Here is a 24,148-nt window from a genome sequence, read left to right on the forward strand (position 1 = left end):
GTGAACGACATTTTACTTTCCAGCCATATTGGCTGGATTGTCATATGATTGTCCTCTACATTTACTGAAATTTATTTCAAGAAATTCAGAATCAGCTCAGCCATACTTTCACTGTTGTGATTTTTCAGTTCAAAAAACCTCAGAAAATATTTCACTGGTAATCCATTACTAGGAGAAACATATCTAACAATGACAGTAAGTTGATCAACATGGGAAGCATCAGGGGATGAATCAACTGATAAACTAAAATAACCTGCCTGCCTGATGTTGCTCAGTATAGCTTCTCGAACTCTATTAGCCATCAGCTCACATACGGTTTTGGATAGGTACAATGACTGACTAGAGTCGTTACCTCCATACTGATTTATGTGAGCACACAGGAAGGGATCAAATCTGGCAATTAATTCAAACAATCACAGAAAGTTACCATTGTTTGGTGAAGCAAATGTTTCATTATCTCTGCTAAATGCCAAGTCATTTTCTGCTGAGAAGGAAATCACTGCAACAACATGCTCTAAAGTACGTGCCTCCGGTAATCCTACTCTGATCTGCACTTTGAGTTTTGATGTGAGTGTTTGACTATGCTTTCTTGTTAAGTATGTTAGCATGGAGTTTCTACGATTTTATAGTTGCCATGGATTTGAGCAAGATAAGTGTGATGCCAATCATCAAATTCAGTACAAGGTAAAGCTGTAGTTGAGGTAGTTTGGTTAGGGAAAAGTGTGCACACCAAACCGTAGATTTTCTGGGAGAATGCACTAGCCACTCTTGAGGATAGGTTTCTCCATTTACTTTGGTGGAATAGAATAAATTCTTAGAGCAGAACTGGGCTTGGTTCTTGTATGTTTGCTTCAAATTAGTAAAAGGGCTGCCCCGGTGTTGATATTACACTAGACCTTTATCAGTCCAGAATAATACTTCCTTGGTATTCAATGTGGTCCATAAACCTACATCATTATTTCTGAAATCACTAGTGGCATGAACAGTTGGTATTTTTATGTCTGCAATGCTAGTGTTTTCACTGAAATAATTTGCTTTGTTTCCAATTCTTTAAGATGCTTTAATGAGCTTGAACTTTTTATTTTTTTGGCATAATTATCTCACGGCTAGTTCCTTCAGCACCTTGTGTTAATTCTTTGGCTTTAGGTCCTGTCACTTCATTGTCTCTTTGTACAGAAGTATCGGTATTTGTAATGGTAGTTACCGACAACAGTTCTCAAAGTTCTTGGAAGGTTGCGTTCTGTATATAAACTGGTTCTTCAGACTGCTGTGTAGTCTACTTGATATTCCTCTCTTTGTAAACACAATTGTTCTGAATATGAGGGATTATGTCGGGATGTTTCTGCCTGCTGTATAAAGTCATATGACATGATTGGCTTTAAACATTTGAGTATTATCTTCTTTTCGTCACTTTTCATTTACTAGCACCACTTTCATATTGCTTACTCATTATCATTTTCACGAAAAATTAAAATTATTGTGATCCACAATCATATAAAAGAATCCTCACTTGTTCTTAGAATGCATGCTATATTGATAAACAGTGATCTGAACACTTGTACAGTCATACCTCATGTTACGTCCGCTTCATGTTACGTTCTTTCAGGTTACATCCTGCGGTGACCCGGAAGTACTGGAAAGGGTTACTTCCGGGTTTCGCCGCTCGCGCATGTGCAGAAGCGACGAATCGTAAACTGCACATGCGCAGATGCCCCCCTGCAGGGTTGTGTTCTTTTCATGTTGCGAACAGGCCTCCAGAATGGATCCCATTTGCAGCCAGAGGTACCACTGTATTGCTTCATTGCTTACTTTAACATTTGATTCTGAGTAGCTTTAAAGCCTCCATGAATTTTACTAAACAGTAAGTACTCACTTGTGTAACTGTTATACAGTTGCATAACTGTATATACAGACTCATACAGCACATGTTTAATGTTACTAAGCAACTGCACCTAGATAGTAAAAAATGCCTGTTTTATTAAAATAAAAAATGGCAAGAGGCCAAGGTCTTCCTAGATTATGAGTCCCTGGGCTGCAGCCCACTCGGCCCATTCGTAAATCCGGCACTGATTATAAAAGATTTCATAGAATCATAGAATCATAGAATCATAGAATCATAGAATCATAGAGTTGGAAGAGACCACAAGGGCCATCGAGTCCAACCCCCTGCCAAGCAGGAAACACCATCAGAGCACTCCTGACATATGGTCGTCAAGCCTCTGCTTAAAGACCTCCAAAGAAGGAGACTCCACCACACTCCTTGGCAGCAAATTCCACTGTCGAACAGCTCTTACTGTCAGGAAGTTCTTCGTAATGTTTAGGGGGAATCTTCTTTCTTGTAGTTTGGAACCATTGCTCCGTGTCCGCTTCTCTGGAGCAGCAGAAAACAACCTTTCTCCCTCCTCTATGTGACATCCTTTTATATATTTGAACATGGCTATCATATCACCCCTTAACCTCTTCTCCAGGCTAAACATGCCCAGCTCCCTTAGCTGTTCCTCATAAGGCATCTTTTCCAGGCCTTTGACCATTTTGGTTGCCCTCCTCTGGACACGTTCCAGTTTGTCAGTGTCCTTCTTGAACTGTGGTGCCCAGAACTGGACACAGTACTCCAGGTGGGGTCTGACCAGAGCAGAATACAGTGGCACTATTACTTCCCTTGATCTAGATGCTGTACTCCTATTGATGCAGCCCAGAATTGCATTGGCTTTTTTAGCTGCCGCGTCACACTGTTGGCTCATGTCAAGTTTGTGGTCAACCAAGACTCCTAGATCCTTTTCACATGTAGTGCTCTCAAGCCAGGTGTCACCCATCTTGTATTTGTGCCTCTCATTTTTTTTGCCCAAGTGCAATACTTTACATTTCTCCCTGTTAAAATTCATCTTGTTTGTTTTGGCCCAGTTCTCTAATCATTTGACTGATTTGTTTAAGGAAGTTTGTATTTATTCCTTCCACTGTGGTCACAGTGTTCAGGGCTTGTTCCAATATAAAATTTCAAAACATGGAACCAGACAAAATATTCCTACACATACACACATGTGCATTACAGTAGCCCAATACATTTTCATTTTCATTTCTTTATTTCTGGCCTTAAAAGCCACTTTGGGAGGATTAACTTTGAGACTGGACAATTATCCATGCCCTGTGTAACCTTCCAGTTCAATTACTGCAATGCATTATATGTGCCTTTGAAAATAGTCTGGAATTTTCAGCTGGCCCACAGTAGAGCAGCAGTATTATTATTGCTTACTGATAGGTATCAGTACATCACTCTAGTCCTTTGTGATCTGTACTGGCTTCCAGTCCACTTCCAGGCCCATTTCAAAGTACTGGTATTAATATTTTATATTGTTATCAGGCATGTGTCTTCACTGTACTTCTATAAAACATTTTTGTTTAGGCAAGCCTATGCAGGTTTCTAGAATACTGATATATTTTTAGTTTATTGCTGGTTTTAATTTTTTGAAAGTTTAAAATAGTAGTTTAAATCATTTCTGCCAATAATTTGATCATTTTATTCTTTTTATAAACCACTTCATAATCAAGCAGTATTTATTTATTTTTTTGGAAATAAATAAAATAAATATTTACCTGTAAATAGCTTGGGGACAGGATGCATGAAGGATTGCCTATCTGCTTACCAGGGCTGTAAGATGTGCATCAGAGACTCTCCATCCTAATAAGGTGATGGGAGGCTGTTTGGTGAGAGGGCCTTTTGGGGTGGGGCACCCTGGGTATGGAATGCTTTTTCCAAACAAGTTTCCCTGGCATGTACAGTAGGATTTTTTTTTTTATGCTAGGTAAATACCTTGTTTCCATGAGTCTTTTAAATTTAATGTTTTTGGTTTGTAGAACTATCTCCAGTGTGTCATAGGGTTTCAACACTTTTTAAAAATTCTTACGTACCTTCATATGGTTTTGTAGTGCTGCAGTGTTTGTATTGATTTCATGTAGTTGATTGTTACTGTTGATTTCTTTTTATTATAAATTGTGAACTGCCCAGACTATAGGGTTGAGTGGATGATATCATGGGCAAGGGAAGATTAAGTATACCTGCCTGTTGTTAGAAAAAATGGCAACTGTGGCACTTGTATGTAACATGTACTTTACTGAAAATGTGCCTTTTGGACCTAAACGGAGAAGAAAGAAGGCATGTACTTTGAGCTCACTGTGAGTGTAGTTTTTCATGCATGTTTCTCATTTTGTTTAATTATTCTGCCCTATTGAGAATGAGATACAGTGCCTTCCTGGTGATGGTACTGAGGTTTATAGAAGGCTTACCTGAGTTCCTTGGCTTTTATAATGAAATTTTGGAAACATTTTATTCCAACGCTTCTTTATATTTAAGGAAGAATTCAACATAGCAATAAGGCACTCATTCCACCAGCACAAGCTTGTCAGCTTGATAGACAAAACAACCCCCTCTCCTCTTTCTACGTGCTGTTCTGGAGCTTCCCCAGAGCCAGTTTCAGGGGGAGAAGATGGGAGAACCCCATTGCACTAGCAGGACTTGTCAGCTGAAACCCTTAGTTCTCCTCAGTTCTGCTGTTTGTAAATTTTGTATTAAAAATCTACAGATTTAAAGTGTTGTGTTTTAGTGTACTGTTCATAAATAACCAGAGAACTCACTGAGTAAAAGAGGACAGAAATAATGGTAACAATTAATAATGATAGTGAGCTGTCCACTTATTACTTGGCTCCTGGGTGAAAGTTCACATGCTGGGCTTCCCTACACAGGGTGAAGGAATTGTGGGAGGATAAATGATTTGGCCGCAATAAAACAGGCTAACCCTTGGTTTTTCTAGCACATCTTTATGTACCCATGCAGCAGGAACAGGCACTCTTTACTTGCTTATTTATTGTTGAAAATATTTATATCCCAGCTCTCTAAAGACTGAGTTTGCTTACAGAAAACTAAAACAAATTGGTCACAATACAAACAATTTAAAATAAGAATAAATAATTTAATCTATTAAATCAACAGCCAGAAGCCTTTCATTTCAGAAATGGAAGGTGATGTTCTTCCATACTGAAAGGATAGCAGCGTGTTGATCTAGCAATTTTCAGCTAGCTTTTGATGTGTTAAGATCACCTTAACATTTCATTTTCCTGTGGTTTAAGTATTCCTGCAACAGTGGTCCTATGTGAGAAATTCTTCACAGCATCTAAGTAGTGATGACAATGAGGCTTAAACTGCCACCAGGCTCAGTATCAAATTTTCAAGAATGAACTAGAATTCCTGTCCAAAACAAATGATGGGGAAATAAATTCTTTAGCGCTTGCTGGTTTTCAGTGTGGCTTCTATAAAAGGTTGCACCGTGGTATAACTGACATATAGAAGTTGTTGCTTAGCATAATTGTAAATAGAAAGTTTGATGTTATTATTTGCTTCCCATGCAAATTTATATTAGCTAATATTCCTTAATGAAATTAATGTCAGTTTTGGTCGGCCAGGCGTTGAATGCTACTGCCAACATGACAGTGGTGCTGCAGTAATCCAGCTTCAGTTTCTGATCAATGAGGTTGGTAAGCTTGTGATACAAACAATTTTTTAAGATATAATTTTATTTATAGCTTTAATTTATACACATTTCAATAGCTTAACAATAGTTGTAACATTTCAAACCTCGACTTCCTTCCTCCTCTTTCTGCTGTTCCTTAAATTAATTTTTATCATCTCCTGCGTATTCTAAATTAACTTAAGCTTTTCTTTCTTTTCTTTTATTTATCTATTTTTATTATATATTCTTTTGAAACTGCAGGTTATTACAATAATCCTGCAAATGTCTATATCTGTTTACAATTGGTTTGTAAATATTCAATAAACCATTTCCATTCCTTTATAAAGAGTTTGTTATCTTGATTTCTTATTCTTCCGGTACGTTTTGCCATTTCTTCATAGTCCATAAGTTTTTGTATCCATTCTTCTCTCATCGGAGCTGCTTCTTCCATTTTTGGAAGATACATACAATTTTGTGTGTATTAAAAGTAGAAGGCAATCTGTTCAGTGCAAATGGTTGCGACTAAATTGACTGGAATGATGAGCTGTCAGATTACCTGGACAATAAAAATGGAAAAATTAAAATTAAAAAACTTAATTAAGAAAATTAAAAGAAATAAATAAGCATAACTTATTTATGCTAATTACTGCGTTCAAATTTAATGACAAACCACGTTTTGCTGTTATGTGTGCAAACAGCCTTGGGCTTGCATTCTTCTCCCATTTTTTTGAGCACAAGTTGGAGATGATTGAAAGCTTCCATTCCCATTTTTGAGCAATTTACCTTTTGCTGGTTTGTCCAGCACTGACTCTTGGTACTGATACAGTCAAATTGATATAAGGAAGCAAAGACTAACCGATTTTTTTTTACCTAGCTTTAATGACAATAATTATAAATTGTCATTTTCTGCTGCAAAACTGGAATATTTTAAATGTGTTTGAATGCAACTTGACTGACTCTTGTGAAGCAGTTCTAATCCCTTTAAAAATATTGAAAGCGCCATAATTCCAAAATATTTACAGATTCCCTTGACAAAGCTTTCCATTTTCTTTTAAGGGAGCCCTTGTGAGTGCCTTGGCTGATGATACCTTACATTTATGGAATTTGCGTCAGAAGAGGCCTGCTATACTGCACTCCCTAAAATTTAACAGAGAAAGGTAAGAATTATTTGTTGTTTTTATATTTTACAATGTACGTCAACTTTAGCTCATTTTCACACAATAGGGTGAAGGCAGCAAATGGTTTTAGTCCTGCGTGCCCTAAGCATACTCTAACCTGCTACTTCTTCATGAGCATTTTACTTGCAAATCACTTCTTCTATTGGCTGGGAGGACGTGGGGACTCTGTATGAAATAAGAAGATAAGTGATGGTGATGGTTGGTACATTTGCTTGCTTACTGTTACATAGCAAGCAGGTGCCAGCCCAGCTGGGAAGTGGGAGGGGGGAAAGGAGTAACAAAATGGGCATTGGGCTTTCCTTTCTTTCTAGTTCTTTCTATATTTTTGTATTCTCTTGCTTCTCTGCCTCGTAGAATTCAACTTCAGTAGCAGAAACAAAGAAGCATTTTTAGGCCCCATTCTTGAAAACTTATCTCAAATACCTAGCAGTCGGTCAGCTTTTGCTATCTAGATCTATGTCTATAAATACATATAAATACACAAACAGGAGAGTCCTTGTTCTCATCTGTGAAGTGTTGGCTGGGGTTGGGTTGGAGAGACTGTTATCTCTACTGTCTCCAGTGCCTCCCACCTCATTAACTTTCATCCCACCACAGGAGTGCCTCTACTCTTGAGGTTCTCCTGACACTGTTCATCTGTCTCCCATCTTTGCAGCCACGCTTTTCCTTCCCTTAATGTTGTTCACTTATTTAAATCTGACTAAAAGACAAGAGAAATAAGCCTTCATAGGGCTGGGGCTGTTGATTACTCTCTTCAGTTTCTCCCTTCCCTGTTGGCAACTCAGCTACTGGCTTGCCTTTGGTTCAATACTTCTTTTTTTTAATAAAAATGGACATCTCATATCTCATTCTTTATGTCCAGTATTAGCCATATGAAAAGAGGATTCCATTCTAGGCAATCTTTGAAATATTGGTCAGTCCAGTAAGAAACAGGTAGGGTGTATCTGTGTGTATGCTCACAAATCAGCCTTTTGTAGGCTTCAAAGCAAGCTAGCTTGACCAATAGCTGAGTTTATGGGAATTGTAATCCAACATTTAGAGAACCACAAATTCCTCACCTATTTTTTGCTTTAAAAATTGCTTTAAAACTCTCAAGAAAGGAAATGATCTATGCTGCTCTGTTTATGCAAGCAGGGCTTCTTCAGTACTAGCTATGGGAGGAGAGAGAATCAGAGGCAACATGCTGCCTCAAGTAGCAAAATGTCTTGGACCAGTTGGGCAAGCATAAAAATATATATAATATGCTTTTGTGAAGGATGGAAGCTTCCTAGAACAGACCTACACAACATATGCTCTCCTCTAAGTCAAATGGAGCCAACTAACCCAGCAGATACTAGAGAAATTTCCTGTGCTTACTTGCCTGTTTAGAATTGTTTAAAAGCCTGGGGAGAGAGGGCTAGTGAAATACCTGGTACATGAAAGTTCAGCTGAAATTTCTTTAGTAGCTCACAAGATATGCATCCTTGTATCTATGAGGCAGTTGCTCAGTAGTCAGAAGATTTACTTACTCTAGCAACATATTAAAATGTTATCATCCATAGGTGGCATGAATACAATAAACACTCAGACATTTGGGATCCATATTTAGAATTGTTTGCATAAACAACATGCCCAGCTCTGCCGGAGCTTATATCCCCCACTTTTCTTCCACTCCCTTCTCCCTTTAAGTTTGGTCTGATTGTATTTACTTTAACTGTAAACAACAACAATAATCCTTAAAAACGCAGCTGTAACTGTTTTGCTGTCAGCAAATGTGACCGGCAGATACAGTTCCTTTTATTTTCTTTTTTCAATACTAAAGTAGTAAGATTATTTGTCAGGTTCTGTTCACCTTTGGCAGGGACAACTGAAGGTTTTGTGTTGATTGCAGAAGATAGGATCTTGTACAGTTGGTGCACCCACAAGGGCATGAATAACCAACTTAATCTCTGTCCTCTCAGCCTGATTTCACATACATTGATTATAAAATTTACCAGAATGCATTTTAGTCAGAGACTGGGGGCAGATTCAATCATCTAGAGGTAGAGAGGAACAGAGATGGTTTTGTGGTTGTGTTCTGGTTCCACACAGTCCAAACTGGTTGTAATAATTTAGGAAAGATGGTGAGGTCTTTCAGTGCCTAGAGATCTTGTTGGTCAGGAACACAGCCCACCCAGATCTAGGGTGATTGTGACTCTTCTGGCAATAGAAAGAAGGGGCCTAGAATGTTAAGGCTACAACAATAGTGTTGTTGTTGTTTAGTCATCTTAGTCGTGATTGACTCTCCGTAACCCCATGGACCAGAGCATGCCTTGGAAACTCTCACTTCTCGAAGATTCTCCTTTTTTATGTCCATGGAGTTACTGTAGTGGTTTGCCAGTTCCTTCTTGAGGTAGATCACATTTAGTCTAAACTCTCTGCTATGACCTGTCCATCTTGGGTGGCCCTGCACGGCATAGCTCATAGCTTCTTGGAGTTATTCAAGTCCCTTCGCCACGACAAGGCCGTGATCCATGAAGGGGCAACAATAGTGTAGTGGTTACCTTTCTGGCGCATAATGTAGAACTTGAAGATATTGCATTCATTAGGTAACATGTAAGGGTTTGTGAAGGGATGCCTGTGTTTCTGCAGTCATACTTGGATCAGAGGTTGCCTCCAAACACCCTGAAGTGGATAGTGGTAGTATTATGCTCTGTTCTGTCTTGTCCTGCTTGAGCATCCCTGGATTGCCACTCCTACATTGAGTACTTCCTACAGGGGAAGGCTTTGCTTAAGCCATCTCCAGTTCATTGCTATCCCACCTGGGGTCTTCATTAAGTTCATGATGAAAGCACCCTTTGAACACATGTGCACAGTGCCTCTGAAGTGGATAAGCTGAAAGGTGCTGTTTTCTGGTGTCAGTAACATCAGTCATTGGGGGATCTGAGCTTATGGAGTTGTGTATCTTTCTTGAGGACTCAGTGGTGCTTTGCATGGCTCAGCATATATGTCCAAGGTAAATTCATTTATTTCCCATAGAGCTGGTGCTGTCTGGAGCTCACACTTCCCAAGGAACATAAGTGGCACTCCCTGGATATTGGCTGGGCCTTACACAAATAGCTTAAGCATACAAGAGACTTTAGTCAATAGATTACCCGCTTGTTTCTGTCCAGCCCAATACAATGGGAAATAAGGTTTTGTTGGCTATGTAGTTACCATGGATTAAGGTGTATCTCCAAGTGTTGTGATGTTTCTGCTGCTGCTGTGCCTGGTGGGGTTGCTGCCAATTCTACAAAAAAGTGCTTCTTCCTCTTCTGCCTTTGAATATAATGTTCCATTATGGGACATTCTGTTGTGGGACATTTGCAGAGCTGCCACAAGCTAAAAATGTGAATACATCTGCTGAAGCATCTTTTGACTGGTGTGTATTGTAACACATAGTTTGTAAGTAGTTTCCAGGCTACAGCATACCTACCTGACTGGAGATTGCTTTGGTATATTCCTCCTCCACTGCAAAAATATGAACTTACTGTGAGAAGTTCATTTTCAGCTAGGAATGGAAGGGATCTGAGACACCCTGTGATTGGTGTCACTGCAGTGGGGAGAAGTGCTGTTGCCAGTACAATACAATGCAGTCAATTGCAAGGCAGGGAGCTCTAAGGGCTATTCTTCACCCCTTATGGTTTTGTTGGTTTCTATTGCTACAGTGGTACTTTGGGATACAGATGCTTCAGGTTACAGGTGCTTCAGGTTACAGACTCCACTAACTCAGAAATAGTACCTCGGGTTAAGAACTTTGCTTCAGGATGAGAACAGAAATTGTGCAGTGGCAGCGGCATGGCGGCCCATTAGCTAAAGTGGTACCTCAGGTTAAGAACAGTTTCAGATTAACAGTTTCATCCTCCAGAACGAATTAAGTTCTTAACCCGAGGTACCACTGTACTTTGTTCTATTTTTATTGTTGCCTTGTTATTCTTGGGATGCTATTCTGTTAGCTGTGGCACTTACAAACCAAGCCCACTCAGACTAAATGCCGGCAGTTTTTATAATCTTCCCTGCCTAGTGTGGAAAGAAGGAGGGACAGCCCATTCAAGGGCCCCGTCTATCCCTTGCAGAAAATGAATTTGTCATGGTAAACCAATATTCTACACTAGTAACATAGATAAAATGTAACACTTGATTACTAGCAATTTAGGAAGTGTGGCAAACCAATTTACAAGAAGAGCTAAAATTTTAGAATGAAAAGTCTACCAAACAGACGCCTAAACATTTTTCCTTGAGAGAAGCCTTGTTTTTTCATGTCACCAAGAAAGGATAAGATTAGAGGCTTCTGTTGTCTCTTTGCTTTTTTCTCTATCAAACAGAGCATGGAATTGATTGCCAAAATTAAACAGTGTGGCAACTTCATTCTCTTAACTCAGAGATTATGGTTTCCTTCCTCACAAAGAATGTGAGAATAGCCTTTAATTTAGTTTCTTCTGAACACTTTAATGTCCTGAAGAATTAGCTAAATAGTGCAACTTTTGTTATACTTTTAGTACTCTAAAGAAACATTAGTGAACTGATATGAAGGAAGAATGCTGAAGAAAAAGGTGCAATTGTGACCTAGTTTACAGTATTTTCCATTAACTAACACTGTACATGGATTTTTAAAAAGATGCATCATAAATGCTTGACTATGCATTTTTAATAAATCAATTAAAATACTCTTTACTACGTACCAGGCACTTCCATAAGTTATTAACATAATGGCTTAATGTTAAATTTAAAACATTAAGTGCAAGCTCTTGTCTATATTAAAGTGCATTCAATAAAATAATGCTTCATGTTCCAAACTAGCCTTTTCCCTCTTAAATGTAACTCTTGGAGCCTGGGTAGTTTTCTGGTGTGTCCATTCAGACATCTCACTAAACCATAGTTTTCACTATTTGTTTCCATGAGGCTGTGTCTCTGTTGAATTTCTAGATAAGGAGCTCAAGAGATGGTGCCATTTCAATGCTGGGTGGATACAAATTGTCCATTTAAGTCCAGTTTTAGGCCTGAGAAGGCAATCCATGCTTACTGTAGTGGGTAACCTGAACAGGGAACTATTGGGAGTAGACCTTGTTGAATCTTTTGGAGCTCTGTTACCTTTTCATACCTTTGACAATGCAGTTCAATTTGTATTACAATAAGATAACAACATAACAAATAATAGAAGAAATAAAATAAAAAATCAATATGAATACTTTGTATTCATATACCAGACCATCTAAATAAATGTTCTGCAGACCACAGTTTGGGAACTTCTGGTCTAAGGCATAGCATCATAGATACATGCCAGATGTCCAGAGGGAGAAAATTCCACAAAATGGATGCAGCAATGCCCAAACATAAGGCATAGCCTTGCACCCTTGTTCCATAGTCGCCTTTCAAGAAATTCCTGAGCTTCCTGAAGATATGATGCTGTGTCATTTCTTCCAAAAGAAGTCTTACTTAATTTCTAAAGTACATTGTCTATTGACATACCTAGACAAAAAGCATAATGTGTTTCTGTTTTTTCTGTTGTCTTGAATCCCTGGGTGGCTAGTCTTCCAGATGGCATTGAATGTACTGGAACAAAATACATATTAAGAAACCATAGGATGGTTAATCTCCTAATTTCATCAGGCTCTTGCATAGTCACCCCAGCAGCATTTATTGTGGGGAGCACATAAATGGTGGTTGTAGAACATTTGGACTGTGCACACCTTTAAGTGACACAACAAGGTGAATGCCTGCATTTTGGTTATAGAACTAAAGCAGATTTGTTCGTCAATACCTTTTACATTGTTGCTACCTAGAAGCTGGCAAAATTGCTCTATGCAAAGCAGCTGCGTGGAAAAAGTAATGTCTTGCCTTGTACAGCTATGGACACAACTACACATTTCTGAGCCATTGCAGTTGCATGAATCGCCAATGGGAAGGAGCAGTAGTAAATGTGGATGTGCTGAAGCAGACATTGCAATCTCCATGGAATTGCATCCACAGGATTACTGGGGATTCTTGTATAGCAGGATTCTGACATCCCAGCTGTATAATTTGTCTGGGAAAAGGGAGAGAGATATCTGTTTTCTCATGTTTTCTTTCCTGTTTATTTCTTGATGAATATGCTCCAGGAAGAGTCTGTGTCAAAATTAACAGATTTTAGCCATTTTATTTCAGCAGGCCTTGGGTAGCTTCGACCTTTATGGCCAGACTGTGTTGCCAAGTCCATCATGTGGCAGCTGTTTGGGAAAAGACCTGCCATATGTGTGGATCTCCTTCATAATCTTCCTCCTTACCTTTTTATTTACCATATTTCCAGGCCACCTGTCAAATAGAAAATTGCCCAAGGTGGCACACATCATTAAATAACCAGTTAAATAGCAAATAAAAACAAAAACAGTATGGCTGAAATAAATAGCTTGACACAGATATAAATTAGTACAACTCTTTTGGCAAATTAAAAACCTTGGATTAAAATAATGAATTAGAAAATGAGTGAATTGGCTTTTCACTTGAAGCATCAGTATTTGAGATTTTTACAATGAACTTATTTTTGGGAACAGTGCAAGTTTGTTTAATTGTTACACACTGCGCTAAGTTTTACAAATCATGATAAAGGTTTTACTTAAGTAGCTTTGACAGTTTTATCAGAGGAGACATATGGCCTACAACTAGCAAAGGAAATCCTTTGCAAGTATCTGCAAATTGCCTCTCAAGTGACCTTCCTTAACTATTAAGACATTTATGTAAGTAATTATGCAAATTGTGCTTAGATTCAATAGGTGTTTAGCAATGTTTACTTGGATTATGGCTGTGCTGTAGCACTTCCACTTAGGTGTATTCTATTTTGTTAGTCTGTGCCATGTCCCAAAATACCAAGACAAGATCAAGCTTTTCTTCTGAAGACGATAAAGAAACAATAGTAAACAGTATGTGAGTTCTACTTACTATTAAACATCTTAGGATATTCTCCTGTGGCCCTGGATATTGTCTTCCTCCTTTTCTGCAGATGGAGAAGGTCTGCCAATGCAGGTCTCTTCAATGTGGCCATGGGAACCTTCATGGCTATCACACCATCCATGCTATACTGGTAGGGAGCGAAAGGGTGTGTGTTGGTGGGGGGTTGAGAGAGATAATATCATTCTCTGTATCCAAAGCCCTCCCCTCTCCCCCCTAGAGGACCTCCAGCCCTAGAGCTTTCCCTAGTAAGGGTCTGGATTTGATGGTGGTTCTGCCATAGATTCTCACGTCCCTATAGCCAAAATAATGTCATTTTTTATGTATCCAGCTACAAAGTCTGTGATGCCCTTTATTGCAATTATAAATTATATTCTCTAGAGAATGCTATTTGGCAAAACTGCAGCTTTTAAGGAAGGAGAAAGTGAAGATCTTGGATAGTAGTTTGCTCTCAGTACTTGACAATAAATTAGAAAGTTGTGAGAAATGTGGATCCGTGTGCCTTACAGATATCCTCTGACCTAAACCGAGAGTGCCTATGGATGAAATTACTGTTGCACAGCAGATCTTTGAAACAAATTCAGAATAGTGCGCACTTCAGATTTCTTTTTATGGAATGAGTCCATTCTACAAATATTCTCCATTATCAAAGTAAAATAAAGAGACTCTCTCTCTCTCTCGGCTAAGTGGTTGTCTTTAGCTCTGATTTTTTTGTGAGAGCAGAAATGTCTTGTATACTCTTGCAGAATCATTCATCATGGATTTTCTAAGTTGTTTCATTTGTTATTTCTCATGTTTGGATAGGAACAGCTCTCCATTTCATCCCATTTTAAAGGAATAGAGACCTAGCATTCTATATGTGTTGCAGATGAGCAGCTAGCGTTCCCGTTGTATGTGTTAACAGAACGACACATTCATAAAACTGTTTTGGAGATACGGTTGAGAACTAATGATCTGTTGTTGAAAAGCAGAGACCTAAGTTAGAGAAAATTTGATTTACCTGGGTGTGAATTAAACAAGCTTTTGTGAGCATAAACTCTAGACATGAAGTGCAATAGTGTGCCTTCCTTGATATTTATCGTCAATTTTAGGGATTAGATAAGGTGCATTTTTTAATTCAATTTTTTATGTTTTCTCTTTCAGGATAACATTTTGCCATATGCCGTTCCAGAGTAAATGGCTGTATGTGGGCACTGAAAGAGGAAATATACACATTGTTAATGTGGAGTCCTTCTCTCTCTCAGGCTATGTCATCATGTGGAATAAAGCCATTGAACTGTGAGTATGGTCTACTTGAAAATAAATGTATTTGGGTATCATTCTTTTTGGCAACTATATTCTCAATTGACACAACACACAAAATGTAGATGTGTTTCTTTTTTTGGTTGTGAAACCCTGGTTTCTGACCTGTTATGTGTATATGTATGATACCCAGCATTAGTCATACTCAGTGTGGACAGATTAAAATAAAATGAATTTAAATAACGAAAAGCATTGGTGTCCATAGATCTACTCAGTGACTTAACTGGCTATCTCCCTATGTTGGCTAAAGTGGTAGAAATTTCCTTGGAAAATAACGTTCCTACTGTTAGAATGTGTGGCACATTGCTATCCTATGGATTTATTCAGAAATAGTATGTCTCTCTGCATTCATTGGATCATGCATTTGATCCGTAGTGTAGCCAGCTGTAGGATTACAGCCTTAGTCTATGAGAGGAATTCGACGTAACACTATGGCAATCATTCCATCACCTTTTTAGCTTGCCAGATGGAAAGAGCCACTCTGTCCTCCCTCCACCTGCTGTTCAGGGTGGAGGGAGGTCTCATGCCCCCCAAGCCAGTTTGGGGTAGTGCGGGAAAAGGAGAGGAGGAAGACCCATTGAACTGGTGGAAGTCCTTGTGCAAGCTTCTGCCAGCAGGACTTGTTAGTTGAACCCTGGCCAGAATCCTAGTTTCAGCATGCCAGCAAAGTAATATTTTAAACATTTGGTATGTCATTTAGACAAAAATATATTCAGTACATAATGGAATCCCTTGAAGTTTTTTTTTAAAAGCACTGATAGTGTTTGAAGCTATATATATATATATTCAGTATATATTTGTTGAATGTCTCAAAAATTATGCAGATTGGTTTCCCTTCAAAATATTAACAGGAAAGGACCGACCCATACCCCCCTCAGCTCCATTCTTCTCATTTTTTTGATATTTAGTGAAGTATGATTGTAATTTGGTATACTGGTTTGCTGTTCTTATTTCATACTGCAACTCTGTACAGTATTATTCGTTTTTCTTTCTCCTGTTTTTTTTTCCTGTGACTGCATGCGTTTGTGTGCAACAGTAAAATTCAATATAGTTTAAGGGGGGGGAGTATAGAACAGGTTGCATTTTTGGATTAAGCATAGTTTCTCAAACTTCTCTTCCACTTTAGCTTCATATATGATAATAAATATCTCCTGAGTCTGGCTCACATTTGTTTCATGTTTCCTTACTTATTTTTAATAAACTTCATATACCACTTGATTGTAAACAACTGTTGAGTGCTATACAAAAATATAAAATAAAAGGTTAAAATTATTGATAAAAACACTAAAACAAGTATTTAAAAATATTCAAAATATAGTTAAAGTAAACAGTAACTAAAAAGAAATAAAACAAATGTAATTCTAGACTTCATTTTGTTTATTTAACTAAACTCACTTCTCATATAATTTTTAAAACAAAACGTTATTGAAGAGCAAGTGAGTTGAGACTGATTCATGTTGCTGCCTAACTTAGTAAGTGTATTTTTATCAGACTTGCTTGAAACATGTTTCTGTATGCCTTTGAAACTTACTGTTCAGAAAAATGGTATTTGGGAACACCAGTTGTGAAGAGAAAATATGACTGTAGGACTGGGTGAGGGAGACTCTCTGCATTGTGTCCTGTGTCCCAGGCTTTCATCTGCAAGAGAATAAGCTGCTGTCAGTACATTGGAGTTGGCCCAGAAACTAGCATGTTTTCAAAATACACAAGAGCACATCTTTTTATTCTAGTTCAGAAATGACACTTCAGGCTTTCTTAGTGGATCTCAAGGTTCTTGTAAAAACAAAAACAAAAAACTAACTGTAGTCCAATACATACAAGCTATTCAGTTAGAATTAAAGAATTCTGAGTTGAGGAATTGGTTTGATTATCAGACCTGAACTGAATGCATTATTTGTGCCTTCCCTATTTTTCATCATTTTTAGCAGTTCAACTTTTTCCTATTGTTTAACAATCAGGAAGCAAAAATTATTTCCAATTAGCTTTAAATCATCCAGAGAAGTATTAGACTGCTGTTTAATTTTTGACACCCCTTCTGTTGGTAGTGGGGTGCCTTTAAAAGGTACTTGGGAAGGGAACAACAGAGATTGTATCAGAGCTTCAACAGAAAAGGCAGACCTTCCAAGTGCCCCTATTTTCCAGGGACATCCCAGATTTAGAGAAGCCATCCCGGTTTCTGATTTCGAATGTTCTGCTTTTCCTTAGGATGTCCCTATTTTCACTGGAGAAATGTTGGAGGGTGTGGAGTTATCCGACTCCCAAGCCATCTGAATGCAATCCTGTATAAGGAAGGCTTTTTAAAATGTTTAATGTTTTATTATGTTTTTATATATGTTGGAAGCCGCCCAGAGTGGCTAGGGTATAATAGTAAAATTATCATTATGGAGTGGGACGTCCCTATTTTCATAGGAGAAATGTTGGAGGGTATAAAAAGGTTTACTGAGGGAGAGTAAAGCCAAAGGCAATTTATAGGTTAACTTTTGCAGACCAGACCAGACAAGGAGGGGAATGAGAAGGGACAGTAGTAAGCCCAAGAAGAATTTAGTGTCAGAGGCAAGCACCCAAAACCAGGAGCTCCAGGGTTCAGCTAGACTGAGTTTATCCTAGTAAGGCCGCTCTCTTGAAACCAAACTAAGCTATATTAGAAATGAACAATATGAAAGACTAAGGTAGTCATGGAAAGATGATTTATCAGTGAACAAAGAAGATTTTTGAATATCCTGTTAGTAGCCAGTTGATAAGTGATAGTGCTGTCTTGATTGAATTAGGAAGTGGAGGAAGATAAAAGTTTCCATTTGCTTTTGCTAAACCGGTGAGTTCCCAGGCCAGCATGTAGAGGGCTGGGGTATTCTTTTCCATTTGGTATAATGTGGGAACCGAAAAATACGCTTCTAATTTGTTAGACCTTTCCAGACAAAATGGAGACTTTTGAGCCAAGTTGATATGTTGGGACTCAGAACGGTGAACTCTGTCAACAATATGTCTTATCTCAGTCACTGGACCGGGGCCATTATCTTGCCAGTTTTTAAAGACAACCCACACACCGTGCCACCCTTAAAATAGATTTTACAGGCAATTTGTGAAAACACTGAAGGACTTTACAAGTAGCCTATTCAGGTGTAATTTAACACCCTTTCGTTAGTAGCATTGTCTTCCCAATAATTTTGTTCACAAGGTTTTGATGACTGTTCCTACTCCTCCATTCTCCAAGGGAAGTCCTCCACTTAAGAAGCCTATTCCATAATTTCATATTGACATGCATTATCACCTGAAGCCAGTGTCTTTTGTTCAGTTTCTTGGATCCTTGGATTCCTTTCTTGGTGTAATAAGTAAATTTGTCTGATTTTGCTACAGGTTGTTAAGGGAACAAGGGAAAAAATGGAGCTAAAGGGGGGGAAATCCTAGATGTTAGCTTATATATTAGGAGCCAGCAGTCTTATTGTGGAGGTATCCAGTGCTGAACCACTGAGGTTCCACTCCCAAAGTCTGCTCTGGTGTCGCCTTCAACCCTCTGGAGCTGATTGGGGGGAGGGCCTGAAGGGGAGAGAGTTTGATTAGTGATCTGATGAATGCAACAATACTGCATAGCCAATTGTTCATCCCCCCCCCCCAAGTTTTAGGCTAAGTTGCCCTTTATTGTTCAAGTTTGATTATTCCAGTAGATATTGATTATAATCAATAATTATCTATGCCCTGACTGGGTAGAAGATAAAAGTGTGACTTAATTGCTTTAGTCTGTTTCATTCATGCATGCATTTGTCTGGGGGCAGGGGAAGATTTTCATAGTTGGTATCAGCCTGAGTCGTTGTGAAAGCATAGCACATCAGCTGCTAGACCCTCATAGGCGAAGTTGCTTTGCATGTTTCCTGAAGAGAACTCCCCAGAAAATATTGATTCTTACCTGGCCTGGAAATGAGTTACATTGAGCTCAGTGAGGCTTGCTTCTGAGTAGAAATGGCAATAATTGTACTGTGAGACTGGTTTCCTGGTGGCAATTTAATAGAGCACATATTTAGCATTTCTAATTGGGAAGGTCACCTGGTTATTGGTTTAATTTTAGTTTGGAAAATACAGTCAATATCTTACTCAAGTAGCAGAGCTATGTCTGGTTTGTACTGCTGCATTTATGGAGCTGAATGTTTCAGCGTGCAAGGCAGTTCCTTTACATAGACAACTGAGCTAGATGTTTGGCAAAATGCCAAGCTACAGCTCTTCTCACATGTCTGAGAGAAGTTTTGTATGGAAGAGAATTCAGTCATGTGTGCTCTCACATCTTTACCACCTAACTTGAGTAGGTAGAGCTAGATCTAGTAAGTGCTAGATCAGCACCTAATGTGTGACTTGTTGCAGCCATATGGATCTTTGAAGCCTCTCTGGTTAAGGGCTTTTTAAAGGAAGGTTTGAGAGTCCTGTCAAGCCTAGAATTGTGGCTGATTTAAATACAGTGATGCAGATCTTTTAAAAATTGTTATTCTACCCTAAATCAATGTTGATTTATTTAGTTTAATCTATGGCACTTTACATAGAAAAATTTGACAGATCTGTAGCTGAGGAGCTCATAACCTTGCACATGTGTTTTGATTTACTTTTAGTAAAAACGACAAAGTATTTCAGGCTAACTTTAAGCTAGATGAATATCTTAAAAGATTTCCAATAGGCCAGTGGTTCCCAGTTGGTGGTCCACAGACCCCAGGAGGTCCACGTAACCCACCCAGGGAGTCCATGGAACCATTCACATAACAAAAACTACCATGGAGATATCAAAATTTTCTAAAGTAGGGGTTCCATGGCTTGATTTTTCAAAAACAATACTTAGCTAATTGGGAACCATTGCAATAGCAAAAAGTATTTGAAGTGGAGTTTGTTGAGGGAGGGGGCATTCGATAAAGTGGACAGAGACTTGATTGGCACGTAACACTATGCCAAACCTTAGGGAAATCAGAGCACATGGGCACTTTCAGGAAAAAAATTGTGGCTGATTACTCCTTCCCTAGTCTGGCTTAGCATTTTGTGTGAACCTGGGTTTTTGGTTCTTGTAGTTTGGCAGCAGGAAAACTGAAAAGAAGCAGCCACTGTTTTTACTGTGAGTATCTACATGCTCATGTGTTGTCACATAGCCATGTTTTGGCGTAGCATTATATATGAACTTGGCCTTACTTGGTTCAAATTTTAGTTTCAAACAAAATGGAATCTTCCCTGGAAATTTATTTATGTACTTCCTAGGGATAGTACCTGAAAGAAAGATAATTACAAGTTAGATTTTAGATTTGACTACTATTCCAATTGCACAACTCATCCTGTTTGGTGTTTACCATCATATTACTATTTAATTTTAAGAAACACTACATTTCTAAACTCAGAGAAAAAATTCACTCAGTCACTGTTTTAAAACAGGTCTCTGGAAGTCACTAAACTGGCACTGTACTTCAAAATATCATCATATCAGAGTGCTTTGCGAATTGATCTATTTCCTGAGAATACTGAGAGCGCTCTTAGTTTCTAGCTTCTCTGTTGTCACTACATTTCTAATACTGTTTATAGCTGCTTCTTTTTAAACACCGAGTAACTATTCTCGTGAAATTGTTACAGTGAGTTTGTTTTCAGAATATAAATATTTTTATGGACCCTGAAGTTTTACTAGCTAAGTTGATAACTAATCTTTCACAGATATTTTCTGTCTACAAGTGCCATGGACCTCTGGACTTGCATGTATACGTAATTTCATTTAATAGGCATTTTCTGTAATACTTCATGGAAGTTTATCAGTCTGGCATTGCCAAATTATGAAGCAGTTTTCCACTAACAAGTATTGATTAGTCTTAAATTCTGTCAGCCGTTGTGATTTTAAAGAGTTTAGTTGTTCATAAATGTGATTAGAAATGTACTTTGTTACATTTTTTAGTTTTGGGAATACTCAGACAATTTTGTACTTTTTTAAAATAAAGGTTTCTCTTTTAAAGACTTCTAATTCTCTGACACTGAGTTTACACACTGCGAATCAATATCATGGACAGCACCTAATGAGTCCCAACAGGGGGAGCTATTATTAATAATAATAGTTTGAGTTGCACCTACTACAATAACTGTTCAATTTGTAAAACCATTATTTTCTAAGTACCTCAGTCCTTTCTAACTGGACATGCTTAGTCTGTAATATTATGTGCTTCTACATAGCATGGGCTTTTTCATTGACATTGGTGCCTGCTTCTTTGTGTATTTGTGTATTTTGTGTGCCCCCGTTCCTGTTCTTAATTTGTAAAAAATAATATTGTATATATTTTCAGGTCATCCAAGTCTCATCCAGGACCTGTTGTCCATATTAGTGACAATCCAATGGATGAAGGCAAGGTATGTTAAAACTTGAAAATGAAAAAAAAATTGTTTAAGAGTTGAATTGTTTCTTAACATTAGCTTATTTCACTTAGCATCTCTGTTTTGGATGCTAATAGTTTGTAAAACAATGTGAGGTGTCAGGTGCAATGTCCGACTTCAAACTGTAATATTTTGTTGGGAAAGACTTTGATCTCCCTAGGTGAGAGAGGTATGGAAAGTGTTGTGTTGCTCTGGGTGAGAGATGGCTTTTTTGTTTCTATTCTTCTTTTTCTCCTTATTCATTGGACTTTCTAATGTTGAAGTGCTCTTATTCAATAGAGCTATCTTTTTGTGCATGCCTATTGGTTGTTGCTTGTTTTATTGAAGGGAGAGCTAAGTGTGGTACAAGGAGTGTGTGAATGCTTCCCGATTGGGGGTGACAGCATGGCTCCTGAATTCTTGTTTTTTATCATGTGTTAGGTTTTTTTTGTAATAGTTATGAGATTTTCTTGATATATGCCACAGTTAGGTTTTATTTTGATGTGTTTTGATGTATTTTGGTGTTTTGTATAGGCTTCAATTATATGGTATATATTTTATTTATGTGCTTAGTTACATGGTTCTGAAATCAACTGTTACTTAAAATGTGGAAATTACTTTTATTACTATTAGCAACAGTTTTGAATATTAAATTACTGCATTTTTAGTTTTTAGGTTTGTTGACATACATAAACTGCTTAGAGATTTATGTTGAAATATGCATGTTAAGTACATACGTTTATTAATAATAGGAATAGAATTTGGAAGTTCTGGTGAGAACCATGTTTAGCTGTAAATATCTGTGTCAAGATGCCCTTATCAATAACTATTTGGATGAAGTGTTTTATATTCCTTTGCAAAAGTGGCCACACAAACCCACACCTGGGGAAATGTGTAGACTGCATTGGGAGCCACACAGGGGTCACTGCTGTGGGCTAATTGAAGCAAAAAAAAAAAAAAAATCCAGTGGAGAATGGGTAAAACAATTATCCTCTTCATTACTTTTATACTATAAAGCCCTCTTCCTCCACTGAAGGACATGATAGGGCTTAGAAACCTATTCTTACTGAAAAGATAAGGTCCTTATTGTGAATTAACATTAAAAAAGGTTTATGTCCATCCTTCACGATTCATTCATGTATAATTTTGTGCTCTTCTAAGAACAACAACTGAAGTGCCTTGTCATATGTCCTAGAGACTGATCCCCCAGAAAAACGGTAGTTAGTGGCAATGAAATCATCTCCAGCATCTGGACTATTATGCAAGCATCGCTATTGGATGTTCATAAGTAGCGGCTTATGACACAATGCTGTTTCAAAATTATATGTATAAAGCATACATAGACATCTTGCCAATGTAAACTCATACTTATGACATTTTAGTGACATTTTTAGGCAGTATACATAATTTGTATACAAGAAAGAGATCTAATTTTCCACATTTACTGGATTAAATGGAATTTAGTACTTCAGAATGCTTTTTTTAGTAGGATTATGATATAAATCTTAAATATTAGAAAATCCTCTCGATATTCTGATACTAGGATTAAAAAGGGATCTTAAAGATATTTCTGTGCAAATGTGGGCGGGGGCCTTACATAATAACAGTTTTGACACAGGTGCATACCAGATTGGTGAAGATTATTTCCAAGCGGCAGGAGGCATTTTATGAAGTGTGCAGTAAAGTTACGACAGATTTTCCTCTTTAATACCTTTGCTGTGAAAAAACATGACTTTTTAAAAATATATTGGTTCTTTTAGAGTGACTTTTTAGGACTCTAGGTTTCCAGTTTTGAAATTTTTACGTAGTGGATTTTTAGAATGGCTTAAAACTATTTTTCTCCCTAAATTATTCAGTCAAACATACATTCTGTGTTTGTATAGAGTATAGATGGAGGATTATCTGTGTCTTCAGTTACAGTTCTCATGCAGATGAATATCATGTATTGCTTCTCTCCGTAATAGTAGAAGATGATAGTTGGAAACGTTTATTTTTTAGAGTACCACACCAGTCAACCAACTAGTTTGATCCTGATGCTGACCCTTGCTTAATAGCTGACTGTTGTATGGGGAATCCCTGCTTACGCGAGGTTTCCGTTCGTGGCCACTGCACACATCAGTAGGACGTGCGCAAGTCCTTCCCGTTCTGCTCCCACCTCCATTCCACCCCCCTTTGGCACTAAAAATGGTGCGTGTGTCACACATGTGGTGGTTATGCACAAGTGGGGAGCTGCCTGTATTTCAATTCAAGAGCTGATTATTTTTGGTGGTCTGGTTTTATATTTCATCTGTGAAAGACTGCAAAAAGTTCTAGTTCAATACCATGTGCAGTCTCCATGCTAAAAACTAATATTCAAGTCGATGTAATATGGTCCACCTTAAATGTACACAAACTACAAAAACAGAATTATTATTTTTGAGTTCGCAATAAAGGAGCATTGCACAAAATTAAAACAAACCACTTCAGGCACAGGTGAGATATTTTATTTCAGTTTTTCTGTGTCTTAAAAGGGCAAAATGCATACTAGAACTGTGTCTTAAAAACACAAAACAGCCACTTTTCCTGTTACATAGTTTTCATCATGCAGTGTGTGGGTTTTTTTAGATGGAGTTGCATATGAATATTCCTGTATTTGTACAGTCTAGGGTGTATCTTTCTGCATATCTGAATTGGTTCTTATTTATTTACATTAGGGTCAATCTTTTCCTTTGACCCTTTTGGTAGTGAGTCATTTAGAATATTCTACATTTTAAGTCCAGTTGCAGTGTGATAAGTGGCTGGTGACCCTGCATACTTGAAGAAGAGGAGGAGACAAACTATATTGGGGAATTTAGTAATAGTAGTAGCAGCAGAAAAACATCTACTTCTGCTTCATTGACTACGCAAAAGCATTTG

General features: G+C 37.9%; 1 protein-coding gene across 6 annotated transcripts in view; it reads left to right on the forward strand.

Annotated features, from left to right (window-relative positions):
* The window catches only part of STXBP5 (syntaxin binding protein 5), a 119,102-nt gene that overhangs the window by 21,798 nt on the left and 73,156 nt on the right, over positions 1 to 24,148 (forward strand). For all 6 annotated transcript variants that reach the window (XR_014546728.1, XM_083607950.1, XM_083607952.1 and 3 more), the window contains exons 3-6: positions 5,441 to 5,522; positions 6,558 to 6,658; positions 14,744 to 14,878; positions 21,187 to 21,250. Coding sequence is in view for 5 of the 6 variants with exons in the window: in XM_083607950.1 (XP_083464076.1) it covers positions 5,441 to 5,522; positions 6,558 to 6,658; positions 14,744 to 14,878; positions 21,187 to 21,250 (382 nt within the window). In the remaining variant the exon portion in view is untranslated. The remainder of the gene's footprint in view (positions 1 to 5,440; positions 5,523 to 6,557; positions 6,659 to 14,743; positions 14,879 to 21,186; positions 21,251 to 24,148) is intronic.

The sequence above is a fragment of the Podarcis filfolensis genome (genome assembly GCF_964270895.1).
Source record: "Podarcis filfolensis genome assembly, chromosome: 3".
In the NCBI taxonomy this organism is placed as follows: Eukaryota; Metazoa; Chordata; class Lepidosauria; order Squamata; family Lacertidae; genus Podarcis; species Podarcis filfolensis.